Genomic DNA, 18,188 nt, shown 5'->3' on the forward strand with positions numbered 1-18,188 from the left:
CACTTCCATGATTCTGATGCCTTGTAATAGGTTTAACATACAATGACTGGATGTCTCACACTATATAAGATACATCTCCTCCCCTCTCCATTTTTACCTTTTTGTCCCTTTTATTTTGTTTCCTAAAATGACTGAATTTGTACATTCTGTCCTACAGAGGATCCAACTCATTCCCTTTACCATTATTTCCTTATTTCTTCAGACTCCTTCCTTATTGCCCTCTTTCCTCTCTCTCCCTTGGCCTCTGTTAGCCCTCCATCAGAGAACCACCCTGAGGTGACCAGCACCTGTCAGCTTAAAACCTTGGCTATGGCAAAGGCCAAGTGTCCTTTCCCTGGAGAATGAAGAATAGAGATAGTCCTTTTCTCAGAACAAATGATCTTCCCTGTTGGGCCCCCTTCTCTTCTAGAGCATCCTGGCTCTCTATGCTCAACACTGCTTCTCTCTACCAGAACACACAGATTTACCAGGTCCAGCATTTGAAATTCACAAAATAAAAATGCCAGATATCTCCGGGATCAAATCAAGGGGCACAGCTGCCGTGGTCTCAGTTCTAGGCAAGTGTGTTTTAGAGAGATGGATTTCCAGAACCCAACTTGAAAATAAGTCAACAGGGAAATTCTAACCCTATTGCCGCAAAGAATGTATAGGGATCCCAAGTGCAGTTCTGGATACTTGCAGGAGCCCCATTCTTCCTCCTTTCAGAGAGTTTTGTACTCTTTAGCACATAGTATGCCACTCTCCCCATTATTTAAACATGACTGACTCATTTACCAAAGCCCTAGTGCAAATGCTATTTGCCCCCTCCTTTGACAAACAAATAAAATGAAATAACATATTAAGTGCAAATATAGGCAAGAGGTGTGGTATCCATTGCAACCCTGCTGCTTGAGAGACTGCACCTAAAACAGGATAGCCGTATGCTAGAGTTAGCGTGTCTATTTCAGGATCAGAATGGAGTCCTGAGATCTCTCCCATCCAATCTGTTAGCTGATTACAGCCGCTGATTCATGTCCCTATGGAAATGAAGGTGCCCTACTGGGGGGCCATGCTATTTCCACACTCTACTACGGCCCCACCTGACAGACACCGTGGTTCTATGCTAGATGCTCATGGGATGTCACCTAACGTTTCAGGGTCTGGATGTCAGGGCTGTAGCTAATCTCAGTTGTTATATCCCATGGTCCAAAGTGAAATACACCTCCTGGAGATCTTAACCAGAGAAATTTCTAGGTAGTTAGAAGAAATCAGTAAATTTATCTTTCTGCCTAGGAGTAGTGTCATTTTCCCATTCTCTTCTTTATGAAAAGATGTGCAATAGAAATAGATATGAAAAAATTGTAGATTTTGCAGATTGCAGATTTTGCATGTACAAAAATATTTCTACTATAGCTAAATCTCAAACTATGGCCATGTGGCTCTTGAGAACTCTAATAATGTATACAGTGGAATGTTTTCATTAAATGTGAACATTTGCATTCTGATCATAAACATTTTCATTTTATACATATTGCAGGTCACAATAGTGATTTAGGCTCAGTTAAATTTTAAAGTAGGGACACTTGCATTCAAGGAAGTCTTTAATTAAAGTAATAAACTCATTCTTTTTCCAAAATATGAATGCTAATTTATTACTTTAATTGCTATTCTTTCCTTGAAACTTATATGCTAGCTGTTACTTTTAGTTACAGATATTTCATAATTTCTCACTAGTATGAAAGTATACACATGTCTGGACAAACCAGAGTATCTTTGTATATAGCATGAAGTTAGTTAAGATGATAAGAAAATACACACTATCTTGTACATATATGTGACATATCTTGTATATATGTGACATATCTTTTAGATATTGATATTCTCAGTCAAGAACATCCAGGGAGACAGTATATACAGTGGTTAAAAAAAGGGTTTTGAATTTAGATACTATTTTATTACCAAGTAGCTGTGTGAATTTGCCTATTTCCCCTGTTTTCTTTAGGATATCTCTACTAAGATACAGAAAGGTCAACTGATATCTCAAATTAGATGTGAATCATAGCCCACAGAGGTGGAAGGCACCATCTGGTCTAGTCTTACACAGGCAGGGAAACAGAGAGCTAATTGTCACATTCTCCAGTCTTCCTCTCCCCAGCTGAAAGTCCCTAATAAAACTTTTGATTATTTCCAGACTTTGTTATTTTCTTTCCATATTTGTGACCCTGGAGTCATCTTTGACTCCTTTTTCCTTTGCCTCCCACTTCTTATTGCTGAGACTTTTTGATTGGCCACATTCTTTGCCTCATTAAAAACAAATGTTCATCTATTTCTTATAACTGGACTCTGGTTATGCCAAACACAACTTGGTTTTGAAAATATCTCAGAGGCAGGTATCTTATCCCTCTGAATTATTTCAAATTTTCCACAGATATTAATATAGGTAGCTCATCAAAGTGGATGGTTAGTAAGTGCTCAGTTGATAGTTACAAGAGATGTCCATTTTTTTCACTGTAGCTTGGTGTACCCTTAATCTGCATTGCAGAGATTAATTCATTTGGAAAGCTTTAAAAAAAAATCAAATACTTAAAACACATCAATACTACTCATTTTCTTTGTCATTTGCTGCTGTTTAAGATCTGTGGACATTTGGGGATTGGAAAACAGCTTTAAAAGCCACAAAGAGGTTATGAATGTTGACAACATTGAATCCTTCTGAAAAATAAGCACCTGCTCTTCTTATTTACAATAATAACAAATGTCTGGTCTTTGTACCGGTCAAACAGGTTTTTTAGATTTTACAAAAGGTAACTATCTGATATTAAGATTGTAGCTGTCTTTGGACCTTGGTAATAAGATCTTAATCAAATATTGGGGGCTTCTGATACTATGACAACATCTTGGCTAAATATTAATGGAGAAAGTTTAGGTAGTAAGAAAGGCTTCACCGCAGTATGCACCTACATATTATAGCCATGTTTTCACTTGCAGTGAGCATGAGGAACAAGTCTATGATAACATCCAGATTGTCACAAAATTATTTTATATATTTAATTATGGTGTGTTTCAAAATTATGTTTCAGTTAACCACTGAGGTAAAAAGCTCATTAAATCATATTAAAAATTTAGTAAAATAGAAAGCAAAGAATGCTAGCTGTTTACATACATGCCTGCCATCCATATTAAGTTGTGAGCATCTTGTTAGCAGGAATTATTTTTTTAAAATGGCACTTTCAATGCTTACCCTAGTATTTGGCCCATAATAGGTGTTAAATAATGAATGAATGAGTGCCTGATTTATATAACCCTGAACACATACATGCTTTTGGGACCTATAAGGGAAATATGTTATTAACTACTGCCCAAGTGAAGCATAATTCAGGTAAAAATTCTAGAGCTGCATCATCCAGTATGGTAGCCACTAGATATATGTGGCTATTTACATTTAAATTAAAGTTAATAGAGATAAAATGAAATAAAAGCTTCAGTTCCTCAGTGGCATAACCATATTTTAAGTGCTCAAAAGTCAAATGAGGCTAGGGACTACCATACTAGATAGAGCAGACATCAAACATTTCCTTCATTGCAGAAAATTCCACTGGATACCACTCTTCTAGAGAGTGTGGTATTTTCTTCATATGAGAAAAAACAAAATCTCACCATGCCAGTATGTAAATTCTAATGTACTCAAATGATTTTGCAAATATGAATACCCTCAACTTCAAGGAGTCTTGGGAAGGCCCCACCTACCATATATTTATCAATCTGTAGATTTTTAATAGTCTTATCATTCTCAACGGCTCGTTAAGAGTTTTAAATTAAATTCAAAAGGCTATGGAGAAAAAAAAAAAACCACCTCAAACAAGTGGGTGTCACACTTGTGCTTGCTAAATAATCAGATCCAAGATCCTAGCTGCCAGGTCCTGATCTGATAGGTCTGAGGTATCTTAATGAAAATACATTATTAGACCTCCCCAGGTGATTTTGATGCACATGGTCCAAAGGCCAAGTACTGCAAAATTTGGCCTAAGAATTCCAAGGATTATATTCTTGCTTTATATATTAAAAAAACACGTACTGACTCTCTCTATGTAACGGGCCCTATTCTAGGCAGCAGGGCTGTAAAGACAGAGAAAGAGAAGACACCAATGCAGAAGGTATTAATGAGTGGTGCCTTTTGCAAACTTGTTCCTCTACCAATCATAGGAACCCTGACCACCACTTCCTGTCCAAGCCTGTCCCCAGGTTGTCCCCAGGTGGAATCTGGCTTGTCTTCATCTGTATGCAAAGAAGAGTCTAAGAATGACTTGACAGTAGCAGTAGAAGTAGTAGCAGTAGAGGACAGAGCAAAAGAAGAAGAAGGCGGAAGCAGAGGAGAAAGCAGAAGGGGAGGAGGAAGAGGAGGAGGAGGGGAGAAAAAGGGAGAAGAAGGAAGAAGGAGAGAAGAGAATGGGCTTGAGAGATAGAAAGAAAGGTAACTTGATGACTGGATGTTAGGCAGGGCAATAAGCAAGAGAAAAGAGTCTGGGATGGCGTTTAGTTTTCTGGCTAAGGTTGGTAGATACTAGGACCATTCATTTAAACAGGGAATACAGAAAGAATGGCAATTTGGGGGAAAAGAAGATGTTTCATTTTTGATATATTGAACCAGTATGCTGCCTCTGGCACTTGAAAGTAGAGACATTTAGAAGGTAACTGGGAATACAGTTTTAGATCTTTAAAGATAAAGATTTGGGATGTACCAGTGTCACATGAAACCACGGGAGTGAATGAAATCATACAGGAGAATGAAATCATACTGTAGAGAGAAAAGAGAAGGCTCAGAAAGTTGGGACTTGGGTGGACATAAATATTTTAGGCAGTGATTCTTAACTATTTGGATTGATGACCTTTCTGAAAATCAGATGACTTCTAGAAAATGCCAGATTTCACAGACTTACAAAATTTTGTAGTTTCCAAGGTGTTGAGACCCCTATTGTGAACACCCACAGATTTCAGATTTCAGGTTTTAAATGGTGAAAGAAGGGAAGCCTGTGAAGGACAGTGAGAAGGGAGCCAGATAGGAAAACCAGATTTCATGGAGATGTATTCATCTGACCTAATGCAACAGTAGATATAAACCTTTTAAATGAATAACCTCTTCTCTTATATTCCTGTTTGTAAAATCAGGAAAGCAAGAATATACATTTAGAAGTAATTTATTGAATTCCCTTTTTCTTTATAGCCCCTCAGAGCTAGCAATTGAATTCTCTCTCCATTATTCTTTGGGTTTTCTTTCTTTGACCCTTAGAAACCATGGCTTAGTTAACTCAGGAAAGAGTTTCTCAGAGTATATGAACAATCCCACAATGATATTCTCTTCCACACAGGTATAAAATAGGAGTAGAGGAAGGCTATTGTGCATTTGTGTTTCATTGGGATCCCTACCTTTTACATCACACTCACCTACAGAAGTGATGATGATGGTGAAATGAGTTTCATCTCGCCTTCCAGTTACATTGTTGTAAGCACAGCACACATAGTCAGTTGTCTTCTGGGCTATTTTCTCGGATGCAACTTCCAAGCGAGGCCCATGCTTAATGACATATGTGACATTGTCTGTCCTCCGGATCCAGGAGTAGGTGTTGGGAGGGTAAGAATCAGCAGAGCAATCAAACAAGATGGCTTCTCCAATATCCACAGTGAACACTTCTCCTACTTTTAGCCCTTTATCAGAATTAACTTGAAGTCCATAAGGTCCATCTACATTAATTGAAAAAAGAAATAAAGGGGTGACATAAATAATCACAACATAGTTTTTGAGTTCGGGAGAGCTTAGCAGCATTTTATTTTCCATGAAAGTCCTCATGTTAAACATGGGCAAATAGGTATTCATTTAGACTCCCAGTAAATGATAAGGACCTAAAAGTGTTTTATTCTAGTATCCATGGAAATGGAAATAATTTGAGATGTGATTGAACTTATCTGAAATAGTGTAAGCCCTAAAACTTAGGATATAATTTTATAGACACTGTTATCATGATTGTGGTGCTAAGCTTTTGAGTCATGTATAGATAAATCTGCAATCTTGTTAGACAAATTCCATCTTTCTGAAACTGCAGTTGTACTTAAAAGCATTTTAAAAATAGATTATGGCCACTATTTTCTCTTTGACAACCTTTCTTTGAGTATTATCTACTTTTCTTCTAAGTGCTGGGACAGTTCATGCAAATATTTATGTTACACAGTTTCACATGGAACACAAATTTGTGCAAAAAGATATAGGAGTATTCTATATTTTCACGACATTTTAAGAGTTTAAAGAGTTAAAAAAATTCCTCCCACAAGCTAAGCATAGATTCCATTTGGAAAAAATACATCTTCATTATCATCAACAAATATTCATTGATCATCAATAAACTACTTAATCATGGATATCCCCTGGTATTTTTCCTTACACTGCAATATTCCTGTAGCAGCTTGCTATTTCTATGGCACCAGATTGCCTGCAGATAAAGACACATTTCCCACTGATTTCTTCAGAGAACATATAAAAAGAGAGATTTAAAAAATATTCCCCAGCTAGATAGGTTTTTCTCATTCAGTATATATCCTGACTTATATTCTAAAAACTTTAAGGTTCAGGCATTATTGTGCTCATTTTTCAGCTGACCATAACCGATATTTGTTGGATATTCACCATCTGAAGACACTTTAAGTACTTATGCAGACAACCACATTTAATCTTTAAAGCAACCGCATAAGGTAAATGTTACTATTCCCATTATAACATGAAGGAAGAGATATTTAAAAAATTAATTTTCCCATGGTCACATAGCTGTTAAATAGCAGCTCTGGGACTATAAAATATATGTATTTAATTATTCATATTACCTCTCCAAAAAAACTGTTGAGTGGTATAACTTTTTATATCAAAATAGTTTCTAGTTTTCTAACTGTATTATTTGTTCTACAATAAATTACTGTCTAATTATATATTAATTCTTTACTCAGTTAATCAAGTAATCAATCAAAAAATACTTGTTTGAGAGATACTAAGTGTTACGTAATATATTTAATATGTGAGAGATAAAAAATGTGTAAGACACAGTTCCTACTCTCAAGGAATTTATAAACTGGATAAGGCTATGGGTGGATTGCTCAGATATAACCTAATCTCAAAGGTGCTGATTTAAAAAAAAGTAACGACTGTTCATCTCTCATTGTGTGGAATAATATAACGTAGTGATTAGACAGTAGGATAACGAGGTTAAATCCCGATTTTCTCAATGATTAGTAAAGTGTTCTTCAAAAGTCATTTAGACTTCGGGGGAGGGGTCTCACTTTCCTCACCTTTACTATAAAAAGATTGATTAGATGACTGGTTGCCAATCGTGCTACATTTGAAACACCATGATTCATGCCATGCTAAAGTTATTTTGGATACTGGCAAGCCAACCCCAAATTTGCAGATTCCCAGAATGGTTCTCCATTATGTCAGCATATTCTGACCAATCTACCATTGGGGAGACAAATTTCCCAAGATACAACAGAAACTGAAGGTGCAAAACAATAAATTATATTTAGCTAGAGGACGTACACTTTACACATATTTACTTCCTAAAGACACAGAGGCAACTGAAGGAAACCTGTAGATTTATACTAATACGTATACATGAGATGATCCTGCTTTCAGAAAGCAAACATAGAAGTACCTTCAAATTCGAAGTAATCAGGAACTGGAGATGGAGCATTAAAGTGAAGAGAAATGAATGCCCCTTTCCTGTGACTGAACTAGAACCCTGTCGTACTGTTTTCTCATTTCAGGCTGTGATACGGTCTCAGGGGAAAACCTCTGTTTTAGAACTGTGTGTTGTAAAATAAAACACTCTTATTCTGAATTCCATTGAATAATATTGTGTAATGGGAATGAAAAGTTGTTTTCACTCACTCAACCAAAATCAATATTGAGATGCTACTGTGCGCATGATACTGTTCTAGGCATTGTGAGGAGACCTGAGGTATCTTATACATGGTGGTTCCTGTTGCTATTATCTCAGACCCAGTGCAGCAGCAGAGTTCCCTCAAGTTGTCAGCATTGATAGAACATTAGGGAAGCAAAGGCCACCGACTGGTGGGCACTGGCTATGGTTCCCATAGTAGGAAACCAATGGGAGGAATCAAGAGAGGTTTGGAGCAGCAAAAGCCCCTAGTCTGTCACAAAGGTTAAAGTCTGAGAGCAGAGAGGCAGGCTTGAAAAGGAAGAGAAGTGTGGTCATTCAGTATATTCTGTCTTCCCACTTGTTTTCAGGGTTTATAGAATGTGAGTATAAAAACAAATTGTTTGACAATTTAACACACATAAAAATGAGAAATACTGCTTTCAAAGTGTGCTGACATTACTCAAAACTTTTTGGGGAACTTCCCATTTGGAATTGCTTTAGGACCTTGCAACATAATGGAATATTCTCAAAAGTAGTAATTCTTCCATTTTGGAGAGTGGATTCCATTTGCAGAGAAAGCCCACAGTAATTTAGAGCCAAGGTTGGTGAATAAGGTTGATTATCTAATTTAATGATCACTCTAGTTTAAAACAAAACATGTCTTTAAAGAAAGGAATCTGATTGTCTTAGTTCCTCTTTCCTATACTCATGTTTATTTTGATTTTGCTACTTCCTCATTTATTGAGTTTCATGATTGGCATAATATTTTCTCTTCTGTCTGCTTAATTATATGCTATATGTGGCTCTTCGGAGTCAGCATCAAATACCTCAAACTCCCCCAACCACCACACAAGCACCTCTTCCAGTTCCTGGAAGCTAACACCTTGAAGAATTTAAGTTCTGTGCTTCTGATATGATTTCTTAAAATGTAGCATATTTTATCTGATTTTATAAGAAATACATGTTCACTGCAGAAAATCCTAAAATTCCAGAGAAGAATGAAGATGAAAACTCACTTGTTTACATCTCAGAGAACGAATATCCATATTTCAGTGTATGATCTTTAAGTCTTTTTTCTCTACCTCTCTCTCACACACACACACACACACACACACACACACTCACACACACACACGGATTGATCTATCATCTATTTATCATCTATCTATCATCTATCTATCTATCTATCACACTCTACCTACAGCTTACAATCTATTTTCTTCTTCCTATACTATGATGTTATTTCCTTCTCATTCGCACGTCAGGCTGACCATCCTTTACTTTGAAGTGCACCCTAGTATATTATTCATGGGAATGAGCAATCCAATTGAAGACATTTGGAGTGATTCAACCAGTGTGGCCTCTGACATTGAAGATGAAAGCAGAAGGATAATTCTATTTTGACTGTGGTTCAGTTTCTTGCCCTTGGCAGAGAACTCCCAAAAGAAGTGAACCCTTTGCCTCAGGAATGGCTGTTTACTGAGTGACTTGTAAAATACATATCATCTGTTCTCTTTAACAATTTATGGCTGGGCAGGAACAGTACCTAAATTTCCATCATGATGCTGCTTGCCACCCTGCTTGGGAGCAGATGGTAAGTATTTACTGTGAATGACCTTTTTTCTTTAATTTTTATCACTTAGAGCACTTCCCTGCAGCAGTGCCATATGTTGCACACAAAATGCATCAGTTACTGGGTTATTATTTACAACAGAGCTGGAAGGCATACACATTTCATGAACTGCAAGTAGCTACTAGCCTGAATTACTGGCTTGACATTGTATTCCACCAAGGCCAATACCAATATGACATAATAACCTCATAAATATATGGTCACTCTTGATTTTGTTATATATTTTCTGCCAAAATAAAAAATAATTCCTGCTTTCATGAAGGAAATTGTCATAGAAACAGCGCCTTAAGAAAATAGAAGAGGTGATTCATGCTGAAATTCTAAATTATGATGTGGTCCTCTATGGGGGAATATTGGAATATAACATTTACATTACTGAGGAACTTTGCTAAAGGTCAGAAAAAACAAAAACAAAGCAAAACATAACAATGAAGGGCCAGAGCACTATAACGAAGAAGCTGTTATAATGGGAATTTAGTCTTCCTACAGCTTCGTCAAGTAACACTGAAATCTGAATGGGATATGAAGAAAGATAATCTGGTCCATTTTAGCCAAATTCAAGAAACCGCTATTGAATTCTTAATCTGTGTCAAGTATTGCCTTAGGGATACAAAGATGAATAACACGGAGCTCCTATTTTGGCCTGAGGTGCTTATGAGTGTAAGAGACTCAAGGAAACATAATGCAGTGAGTTCCAGGGGAGAGATGTGCATGGGGTGCTGCAGGAGCACAGCAAACCTCTTAGTGACACTGAAGACGTGAGACCAGGTCGGGGGCAGGTCAGCCTTTCTGGAGAAGATGATATTGTGAAGGAAGAGGAGGGTATAACCAGGTGAAGAAAGAGAAGTGGGAACAACATCAACTAAAGCACATATTCTCAGTTTGCATGGAATAATAAAGATTGAAAGCATGTTGATGCCGTATCAACAGGGTAAATGACAGTTCTTCAGATTACGTATTTTATTTAATTCCTGTAACCCCAAACCAAAACCAAAACCAAACAAAACAAAAACAAACAACAAAATGGCTAAAACTGTGACAGTAAAAAAAAATAATGAATCTGAGTTGTGTTTCTGTATGTTACATGATAGGTAAAAACTGCTTAGCACAAACAAGACCATGATGTTTGATTTCTGAATCAAATCAAACCATAAGTGAATGAGTGAATAAATGAATGAATTAGTGAATAAGATCAATAAGATGAGATGTTGACCAAGTGAAGGTTCTTGCATTTGAATGCAAAAATAATCATGAAAATAAATTATTAACACTCTATTCACAATTACCACATAGTAAGAGTAAAAAATCTTAAATCATCTAGATAATTCATCTTTACAATGTGGAAATGGAACCCACATTGTAAAATTTTCTAAGTGTTCTTCTTTCTACTACCTGTCATTAGTCTTTACTCATGACAGGTGTTTCTCTGTGAGATTTCCATAGACTATGTCTAAAAGAGTACAAAGAAGAAAGTTCAGTCTATAAATAGAAGATATGTCCTGTAAAATCTGAACTGATTCAGATGGGGATATTCTAATTCTTTCAAATAACACAGGAAAGGAAAGAGGATTTAGGAGTTTAAAGCATAATATTTAACATTTACAGGTGTGATTATGGTTTTCCCCCCATTTTAATACTTTACACACTGTGTATCACCATATTCTGTGATAATTATAAGATTAGGGCATGAACTTGCACATGTTGAAAGAAAGATCTTATTTTCACTTTGCCAGATAAAACTAAACTATATAGCAAAGCAAAAGTGTATTTCAAGATGCAAATGATACTTTCATGTACCTGTAATTGCTTATGCAATTTCCCCCAGGAATTTTTCATTTAAATCTATGGCTAAAGTTTAAAGATAGGTAAATAGATGGTGACATAAATAGATATAAGAAGAATTCATGTAAAGAAAATATTTTCATGTAGAAAAATAAAACGTGTTAAATAACGGTAACGTCTGGGGAAGAAAGTTCTTTTCAAAGTATTCTTTCAGTTTTCTCTTTGCAGGTATCTTCTAAATTACCCAGGCTTTCCACAACTCCTTGCTGTCATGTTGCCAATTATGTCAGCATAGTTTGGGCTCCAAGGGAAAAAAAAAATAAGACAAAAAAAGAGGAAAAGCAAAAGAGCGAACATTATTGAGTTTTTCCTATGTGCCACTTGCTGCCTTCTTTATACATAAAATCTCACTTAATCCTCCCCATCCCTCTAGAGATAGGTATCAGCCTTACACTGAGACAGTGTAGATAAGGAGATGAGGAAACTGACGCACAGGTTGACAGTGGCAGTCTGAATGGACAGCTTAGGCTCATAACACTGTGCTATCCACTACACTCTCCAAAGGACATGGTATTTACTAGAGTCCATGGTTGGTACAAAATAAAATCAGGTTTTCTTCAGTGGACAAAGAATGCTCCAACACGATCTTACTTCTGCTCTTACCCCACTGAATGATGGTTCCTCCAAATTAATATTCAGTAGATGATATCTGGCTGGGTTTAATATCTTGTTTTGCATTTTGTACGTTTTCTATGTGAATATAAACCATTTAGACCAAATAATAAAGAACGATGTAAGGATGTGTCTATATAGCCCTAGATTTGATTCCATTTGTCTGCTCACATTTTCTTTCACTGTGTTCAAGTACCTTGAATGCTTAGGTCTGTGCTACCTGGAGTTGAATGGAAGTTTTAATTCATGTCAGAATAACCTTATTCAGTCAAGAATATGACTACATGTATAATAGATGGTGCCAAATCTAAATTTTTCACTCCAATTCAATGCTAGTTGTGCAGAGAGTCACAGTTTATACTTTGTAAATCTATTTCTCCGCCTTGTGCTTTAAGGCAGACGGAATATTTTCACAATATAACTAATGATTGTAATAAATCTTATATAATTTGCTTCTAGTGAGTGGTGTTTTGGTATTTTTTGGTGAAAAACTGTAATTTCCTTCTTCTTTGGCAATCTTTAATAGAATTTCCTCTGTTTCTGTTTCTCTGTTCATCTTTGACACACTGAACTCTGAACCAGGTTGGACTAGCAGTTAGTCCTGAGTCCCCTACACCAGAGGTGAATTACACAGTCAATGTAGGAAGTTTTTTCTATTTCTGTGTGAACAATATTTTTCAGAAAAAAATGCTTTCAAATTGCTCTTAGACATGTTTAATCACTGTACGTAGTTCAAAATTGGTGACTTTTTTTCTCTGTATTATAGGTTAATAAAATATATCCTACCTCCCTTTTTCCCTTTCCTATAAACACTCTTTCTATAATTGCATGACATTTGTGATCTATTTTGAAAAATGTGCTCTCTTGACAAACATTTCTTGATTTAGTCTAGAATATGTGTGTATTTATTTATAAAACATTCTGTAGTCTTTTTAAAAATTTGAACCTTTGCTTTAAAAATAATTTTCCCCATTGTTTACCAAGTAATGCCTGGCATTCAAAGCTCCCCCTAATCTGACTCAAATATACAGGTATCCTCTGCTTTCCAAAACTTTGCTTTACGCCACTTGGCTTTTATGAAAGACCTACATTAGTACCTGTTTTAGCTGACTGAAAGAAATCTGAAGAGGATTTTTGCTTTCACAAAAAAGATGAAAAGCAAAAAGTAGCATTCAGTGTTTGCTTTGCAGGAGCCGTTTTAGAGGCAGTGGGCACCCCAGCAGCGAAAGTGGCGCCACCAAGCCCCTTCCCAGGGAACTACACTCAGCATCTCCGCATGAAGGCTCCATAGCTTTGAACTGCGTCTGTGAGCACCTGTGCTTTATTTTGTGCATCCGTTAGCAAGACATGTCGTAAGGCAATTGCTTATTCACTTTATACCATTTTGGTTTACACAAGGTTTCATAGGAACGCTCTACTTTCTGATGGAAGGGAGTGGGGAACCTCTATCTATTTCTCATTGTATCCTACACTCTAGCCAAACTGGACCATTTGCCAAATACTTTGACCTCTGCTTAGTGTCTGTGTCTGCTGTCCCTATTGCCTGAAATGTTTTTTACAGACATTTCCCCTTCCCCCATTCATACCCATTGTTCAAGGTCCATCTCAAATGTTACTTTCTATAATAAGCCTTCTCTCCAGCTAGAAGTAATGTTTTCGTCTCTGAATTCCCATAGACTCATAATATTATAGTAATAATAATGGCCAACAGTTATATAGTATTTACTATGGGCCAATCACTGTTCTAAGCAATTGACATATCGTAACAGATTTAATCCAAACAATAACTCTGTGAAGTAGGTACTATCATTACCACCATTATATGGTTGAAGAAACTGAGGCACAAGAGAGGTAAGGCAGTAGAAGCAGGATTTCTGGCTCCAGAGTGCTGTGCCTAGCCACTAAACTCCTTTGTATACATTCCTATAGTATCTAAGACATTCTCATACATTTCATTGTCACATTTTCTCACTTCTGCTAAAATATAGGATAGCTTCCAGTTTTAAGATTCAATGGTTCCATTTTTATCTTAATTTTGCTTAATTAAACAATTATTGTATAACTGTATCACACCACTGTACTCCACTTCCCAGAAGTTGCTTTTCTTGCCACATTTCTGCGGCTCGGTTTTATTGTTAAGCTTCATCTAGTTGAAAAAACCTACATATGCTGGTGCTTTTTTCCAAAGAGTTAATAACACACTTCCTCAAGAAGACTATCAATTTTCTATTGAAGAAAATAGAATACAGATGTATCAGTAATACAAACAGTTTCCATTTACTGAATGCTTGGTGTCATCTACTGGCTATTCTTCAGAGAGGATTGATTTCATTTAATGTGGTGAGGTAGTTTTAACCATCTCCATTTTACAGATGAGGCTCAGAAAGGTCAAGGGATTTCTTAAAGTCACATAGGTAGTGATAGAACCCATTTCCCACTTAGGTCTGTCTACCTCCTAAGCACCTAAACACTAGGCTTTAGGGCCTTTCTGAGCATTATGCAGATATATTTGATGAGTGAGTAGATACATTTACAAGGCTTAATTTTACCCTTGTGATTCAACCAGCTGAAACCTCCACCCTCATGCCACCGAGTGAGAAGTTTTCCTTTGCCATGCCTTATTTATTTTGTTATACTGCTGTTGTGGCCATGCACTAAGCTATAATGGTAACTGATCAGATGACTTCCCAATGTGATAAGCCATTGGTTCAACTAGGGGAGATTTTGCACACACCAGTCCCTCTCCCCCACACTCAGGGGACATATGGCAACGTCCAGAGACATTTTTTGTTGTCACAACTTGAGGGGAGGGTGCTACTGGTATGTAGTGGGCAGGGGCCACGGATGCTATTAAACATCCTATAACGCATAGGACAACTCCCCACAACAAAGAGTTGTCCAGCCAAAATGTCATTAGTGTGGAGGTTGAGAAACCTTGTGAGAAGCTGAAATTAGAATGCAATGTTAAACATATTGGAGGCGGTGCTATGGAGCAGAGGGGATGGGGAAAAATAATACAATCAAGAGAGAGAAATCTTGCTTGGGTTGGTGATGATAATATGACATGAACTGAGAAGTTTGGTGAACTTAACTTGTACATGAGATTAAACAAAAATAATGATAGCAACTACATCAACAGAAAAGAGAACCAGAGAGAATTGAAATCCAAAATAATTACGGATTCCCTGGGAAGCTGAATAGCTTACTGCAGAATAATTATGTTTTCTCTGTGATCCTCTCTGCACCCTGCCTGTAAAAGTGGAGCTGAGAAAACGGGCAGAGAGAAGAGCCACGCCTTGGGCTGCATTCCCCATGCATAACCCGGGAGCACTCTTTCTCCCTGCAGTCAGCTCCAGAGCACATCCCTCTCCCATTGTATGACGAACAGCTCTTCCTCCACGGGGATGAATAAATCAGTGCCTTCTGCACGGTTCTGGGTTTGAAACTGAGGTTCCTACTTTCCACTAGAATTAAGGTCACACATGCACTGAGTCAGAGAATGTATCCTAAAAGGCCCCTGGCCAGTATCTCAACTTGATCTTCAAGAAAGAGGGTTGTGCAAGTAACTATATTTCATGACAAGACAGTGCCTAGGAAGTATAATTGCACCTAGTACTACATTACAATCATGGTGAAAACCGAATGACATCTGGTGTCAACATCTGGTGATGTTCCCTGTGACTCCTCTCGTGAAAACCTCCCAGAAGAAAACTCATGTGTGTGTATATATTTTTAAAAACTTACAATATATGGTAGGCATAATGATGTCACTTTCCATCTCACTGATAGGGTTCTTCACCAGGCAACTGTAATTCCCAATGTCTTCTTTGGTCACTGGAACAATATGAAGGCTGTTGTTTTGGAGAGAAAAGGAGTTGGTGGAGCTGGTGTGGACAGGCCTCCCATTTTTTAGCCACTGGTAGACCAGCCGGGTGCCCCCTTCCACGAGGCACGTCAGGGTCATGTTCCCCACATATTCCACAGCCCCAGAGGAAGGCTGAGTCTGCACCACTGGTTTCGTGACAGGATCTGCAACATCAAAACAGACAGAAATGATTTTTGCCACCACAGAATTATAATAAAAGTCTATGAGGTCTTTCAAATATTAAATCCTAGGAAAATGATTCCAACGTTTTGCACTTTATAAATGTAGACAGTTCAGGAAGTAATTAAAGAAGAAAATAAAAAAGTCATGGCAAACACAAAATGATAAAATATAAAAATATCATTTATAGCAGAAATAACTGAGTCTAGAAGTTACTCTTCAAGGATTTTCTAATGGAAACCTTTACTTTATAGATAATGCAGTTAGTGGTAGAGAATGTCGGCTTCCTTATTTCCTGTTCATTGTGCTTTCCCCCGACACCATAAGGCTGTACTCTCACAAGCAAAGTTTACGTAGTTATTCCCTTCTCTTGATTTGTCCTAATATCCCAAGAGCAGCTGGTTGGGATACATGTGGTGAGCCCAAATTCCTATCCACCATCTGCAAAATACAAAGCTCAGATACATTACACTTTGGGGGGATTGAGAGAAAGTTTTAAAGAATCACATTTGCACCATTTACTTTTCCTTCTATGTAAGTGAACTAATTATATGTTTTAATTATTGTGCATTTATATTGCAGCGTTATGTTAGTCACTGTACCATGTTAGTCACTTTAACAAACCAAAGCCTATAATAATCTCCTTCTATGCATGATTACAGGACACACAGAGAAGGAGATGATATATAAGTAACAGACAATTGGTCCCAATGTTTAGCTTTCAATTTCCTATCAAACTTTTAATTGGGGTTGAGATAAACCCATGCACATATGGTCACCTTATCTTTGATAAAGGAGGTAAGAATATACAATGGAGAAAAGACAGCCTCTTCAATAATTGGTGCTGGGAAAACTGGACAGCTACATGTAAAAGAATGAAATTAGAACACTCCCTAACACCATACACAAAAGTAAACTCAAAATGGATTAAAGACCTAAATGTAAGGCCAGACACTATAAAACTCTTAGAGGAAAACATAGGCAGAACACTCCATGACATAAATCACAGCAAGATCCTTTTTGACCCACTTCCTAGAGAAAGGGAAATAAAAACAAAAATAAACAAATGGGACCTAATGAAACTTAAAAGCTTTTGCACAGCAAAAGAAACCATAAACAAGACAAAAAGACAACCCTCAGAATGGGAGTAAATATTTGCAAACGAAGCAACTGACAAAGGATTAATCTCCAAAATATACAAGCAGGTCATGCAGCTCAATATCAAAAAAACAAACAACCCAATCCAAAAAAGGGCAGAACACCTAAATAGACATTTCTCCAAAGAAGATATACAGATTACCAACAAACACATGAAAGGATGCTCAACATCACTAATCATTAGAGAAATGCAAATCAAAACTACAATGAGGTATCACCTCACACGGGTCAGAATGGCCATCATCAAAAAATCTAGAAACAATATATGCTGGAGAGGGTGTGGAGAAAAGGGAACCCTCTTGCACTGTTGGTGGGAATGTAAATTGATACAGCCACTGTGGAGAATAGTATGGAGGTTCCTCAAAAAACTAAAAATAGAACTACCATACGACCCAGCAATCCCACTACTGGGCATATACCCTGAGAAAACCATAATTCAAAAAGAGTCAGGTACCACAATGTTCATTGCAGCTCTATTTACAATAGCCAGGACATGGAAGCAACCCAAATGTCCACTGACGGATGAATGGATAAAGAAGGTGTGGCACATATATACAACGGAATATTACTCAGCCATAAAAAGAAACGAAACTGAGTTATTTGTAGCTAGGTGGATGGACCTAGAGACTGTCATACAGAGTGAAGTAAGTCAGAAAGAGAAAAACAAATACCGTATGCTAACACATATATATGGAATCTTAAAAAAAAAAAAAAAGGTTCTGAAGAACCTAGGGGCAGGACAGGAATAAAGACGTAGACATAGAGAATGGACTTGAGGACATGGGGGGGGGAAGGGTAAGCTGGGACGAAGTGAGAGAGTGGCATGGACATATATACACTACCAAATGTAAAGTAGATAGCTAGTGGAAGCAGCTGCATAGCACAGGGAGATCAGCTCGGTGCTTTTTGTCCACCTAGAGGGGTGGGATAGGGAGGGTGGGAGGGAGACGCAAGAGGGAGGAGATATGGGGATGTATGTATATGTATAGCTGATTCACTT

The 18,188-nt window shown here is 37.3% G+C and overlaps 1 protein-coding gene across 11 annotated transcripts in view; it reads right to left on the reverse strand.

The window, feature by feature from the left end:
• The window catches only part of HEPACAM2 (HEPACAM family member 2), a 53,280-nt gene that overhangs the window by 12,708 nt on the left and 22,384 nt on the right, over positions 1–18,188 (reverse strand). For all 11 annotated transcript variants that reach the window (XM_059933846.1, XM_059933850.1, XM_059933847.1 and 8 more), the window contains 2 exons: positions 15,730–16,014; positions 5,422–5,718 (listed from right to left, as the gene is read on the reverse strand). In XM_059933846.1, coding sequence (XP_059789829.1) covers positions 5,422–5,718; positions 15,730–16,014 — 582 coding nt within the window. The remainder of the gene's footprint in view (positions 1–5,421; positions 5,719–15,729; positions 16,015–18,188) is intronic.

Source organism: Balaenoptera ricei, chromosome 9 (assembly GCF_028023285.1).
Source record: "Balaenoptera ricei isolate mBalRic1 chromosome 9, mBalRic1.hap2, whole genome shotgun sequence".
Taxonomy (NCBI): Eukaryota; Metazoa; Chordata; class Mammalia; order Artiodactyla; family Balaenopteridae; genus Balaenoptera; species Balaenoptera ricei.